At 37.3% G+C, this 3378-nt stretch overlaps 1 protein-coding gene across 1 annotated transcript; it reads left to right on the top strand.

Moving 5' to 3' along the window:
* Nucleotides 1–853: 853 nt before the first annotated feature.
* LOC117061472 lies at nt 854–2735 on the top strand. The gene is made up of 2 exons (XM_033174313.1): nt 854–2081; nt 2534–2735. The coding sequence occupies exons 1-2, from the start codon at nt 925–927 to the stop codon at nt 2733–2735; spliced, it is 1359 nt and encodes a 452-aa protein (XP_033030204.1). The 5' UTR covers nt 854–924.
* The last annotated feature ends 643 nt before the right edge of the window (nt 2736–3378 follow it).

Below are 3378 nucleotides of genomic sequence, written 5' to 3'. Positions count from 1 at the left end.
AAGCGTCCCCAAGTAATTATGCATCAGATTCAATTTTTTTATAAAAAAAATAGCAAGTATTTGTTAAAACAGCAGACAACAAGCTCTGTCTTAAAAGAGGCATTTCTTCCTCTTTTGCTCAGGAGGTAAGGCCTCTCCTAAGAAGGTGCCTGCTATAACTTTCACACACATCATGTAAAAAAGGCAGTGCTTGTGCTGTTTCAAAATCATTGCCTTTTACTTATATGTACAGTTGTGCAAATTAACTAACATTTATTTGATCAACTTGCTTTTTCTAATAGGCAGTACCCTTATTGTAAACAATTTAGTCAAATTAATGTTGAAATATCATTCTGGATTTATTTATTTTTATAGAGGAGCAGGTTTTAATTAATTAATTAATTAATTACATTTACATCCCACCTTTTCTCCACGGAGCTCAAGTGGCATAAATGGTCCTCTCCCTCCTCATTTAATCCCCACAGCAACCCTGTATGGTAGGTTAGGCAGAGAGACTATGACTAGCCCAAGATCACACAGTGAGCTTCATGGCTGAGGCTGAACATTTTATAAATCTGTCAGTCAGTGATATAGTTTGCTTGTTGTTTGTGTGTTACCTGTGGTGCTGGGGAAAGAGAAAAATTAAATGGGACAATTGAGGTCACCTCCTGTTCCTCTCTCTGACTAACCATGGTAAATTAAAGGTTTGTGGCTTTTCTGTTTTTCTTCTCCTTTTTCAGACTTCCTAGTACTGCTTCAAAAAACATTTAGAGCTTCATATAAATTAGCATATCTGGTATCACTTATCAGCTTGTCCACATGAAGCTCCCAGAAATGCTAATTTACACAGTCAAGAATATTAAGAGTCTCTTAATCTTTTATAGCTATGAATTTTAATCACATATAAGTAAAATTCTATGCTTATTTCTTGAAAGGTGCAAAGAAATGGCTAGAAAACACGAGCATTTTGGCTTAAGTTATTTGGAAGAAATGCGTATCCTTAAGGAACGTGAAAATATATGCAAAGAATCTCGACAGAAATTTGTGAAGTTTAAACAAGCAATTGCTGCTGTTCGTGGAGAACTGAAAAAACCCAATTTGGAGGTTGAACCACCTGAAACAGCCTTGTCTGATAGGAGCTCAAGGAGCCCATCCCCGCATCCTGAAAGTACAGATTATTCTCTTGAATTGGATTCTTCTAAACTTCAGAAAGCAGTTAGGATCTCCACTAGTATTACGAGTGTGGAAGATCAAACACAAGATGTCACAACTTCACAAAAATCATCTAAGAAAGAGGGCAATGTTGACAAGAAACAGTCCCCTAGTTTTAAGAAAACAACCCCAGAATTCAAAAGTGATAACGTAGAAGGTGAACATGAACAAGTTGCAGTAGTAATAGCTTCTTTCGTAGGTACAAGCAAACAACTCACAATGCTAAAGAAACCAGAGCCCCCACCGAAACCCAAATATCAAAGGATATCATATCATGCCAAATCACCATCTAAATCTCTTGCTCTACAGAAAGACAGTTTGGGTATGGAACAACTAAAGCAAAAAATAACATCGGGAGAAGCAGTTTCTACAGCTGGAGGAACCAGCACTTCAAATGTAGAAGCTGATGATGCACATTCGGTGGTTTCTGGTTCAAGTGAAAAATCTGATATGGTGAAAGAAATTTCAAAACCATGCTTATTAAGTTCAGTATTTGACGTTGAAATATCAGTTAGTAAAAGAAGCAGTGGCTCATCTAGTAGGAAGTCTGTTGCAGAGGCTTTGGTAGAAATTTCGCCTGGGAGTACATCGAGCATTTCAAAAGCAAGACACTTATCGCGAAGTAGGTCACATCTACAGCGTTCCCTGCAAAAGATGCCTTCTGGAATAGCTGTAAGGTCTATTGATGAAATTATTGCATCCCTAAAGTCTACTACACCAACTCCCTCAGACTTGAGGATCAAAGAACTTGTGGAGAGTATTCTTGGTCAGGACTACAACATAAATGAAGAAGTAGGTGGACTTAGAATGCGTGAAATATGTTTGGTTTTCTTTTTAAAATTTGCATATTTTTCTCCAAAACCTACAATGTGCTGTAGCACAGAAACAAAGTACAGTATATTCTGGCATATAAGACTACTTTTTAATCCAGGAAAATCTTCTCAAAAGTCGGGGGTCGTCTTATACGCCGGGTGGAAAATCTGTGGTTGAGTATATCTCAAACTCTATATTTTAACTGGAAAGGTTGGGGGTCGTCTTATACGCCCAGTTGTCTTATACACCTCAATATACGGTAGTACTGTATAAAACTAATAGATTGAGCAAACATAAATGCATCCTCCTTTGATAGGTTTTCTGTAGTTTAATAGATACCTGTATAGGCCTATTAGTAGAAGTATTGTGGAAGTACACAAAAGCCATTGTTACAGCCTGCTGCAAAGTATGTATGCATGCATGCCTGGTGGCTCAAAGTGAATTAAAATGGGTTAAAAAACAAAGTGGCTCAAAGTGAATTAAAATGGGTTAAAAAACAAAACAAAACACTTGTGCTGTTTCTGACTAGGGCCCTAGGGAAGAGTTTCATGCATGTGAAACACATACTGAGGGTGCTTGTCTACATGACTTTCATGTTTGAATATGATGTGCAGCTTTCCAAAGTGATATTGGATACAGAGATGGATGTAGTGCCTAACCTACAGTATACAGAGCTCAAGCTCATAGGTTTGGTACAGCTTGAATTGTGCCAGAAATGTATAGGATCATAGTAGAGTGGTTATTGATAGAACGTGCTTTAAAAAAATTATACAAGAGATTCCACACTTACGTTAGCATAAACTTCAGCAAAATGTTTTACTGTTGTTTGACATTGGGGTATTTTCTAATATATTTATATATGTTTTTGTACAATGAAGATATTAGCTATTCAGGCGAGAGAACAAGTGACTCCAGCTGTAGAAGTTTCACCTTTGGAAATGGAACAGGTAAAATTAATAAGGTTCAAGGCATTATCAGAGAATGATGTTAATTTTTTATTATTATTTCAGAGGACTGCTCTAATAAATGTTTTACTCCTTTATCATATATGCTGTAATCAAAGTAGCTGCAGATTGAAACAAAGGAATATTGATTGAACTGAACCCCCATTTGCCCTGTCACTTGTACATATTAGCATAGGGCCACTGATCCCCCCCCCCCAGTATGACATTGACTCCCTAAGAAACTACTGTAGAGGATTTGGGGACCTGGAGCACCATGTGACATGACAAAGCCTGCAGCTTGTGGGAATTGGTAACATAGCTCCCCGGTAGGTGAGCAGACCTTTAGATCTAGGCCATAAATATGAAAAGAATTTAAATTGTATCACATAGTAGTACATATTATGTAAACAAATGCCTTCCTCATGGCTAA

This window comes from Lacerta agilis, chromosome 1, assembly GCF_009819535.1.
Source record: "Lacerta agilis isolate rLacAgi1 chromosome 1, rLacAgi1.pri, whole genome shotgun sequence".
Taxonomy (NCBI): Eukaryota; Metazoa; Chordata; class Lepidosauria; order Squamata; family Lacertidae; genus Lacerta; species Lacerta agilis.
The sequence above is the reverse complement of the archived record's forward strand: the minus strand, read 5'-3'. Positions and strand labels throughout refer to the sequence as shown.

Excerpts from the sequence above, each read along its gene's own strand:
- LOC117061472 (XM_033174313.1), top strand. The coding sequence starts at position 925 with ATGGCTAGAAAACACGAGCATTTTGGCTTAAGTTATTTGGAAGAAATG. Across the intron at positions 2,082-2,533 it reads TGCTGTAGCACAGAAACAAA|GGCCCTAGGGAAGAGTTTCA; the intron begins GTACAGTATATT and ends GTTTCTGACTAG.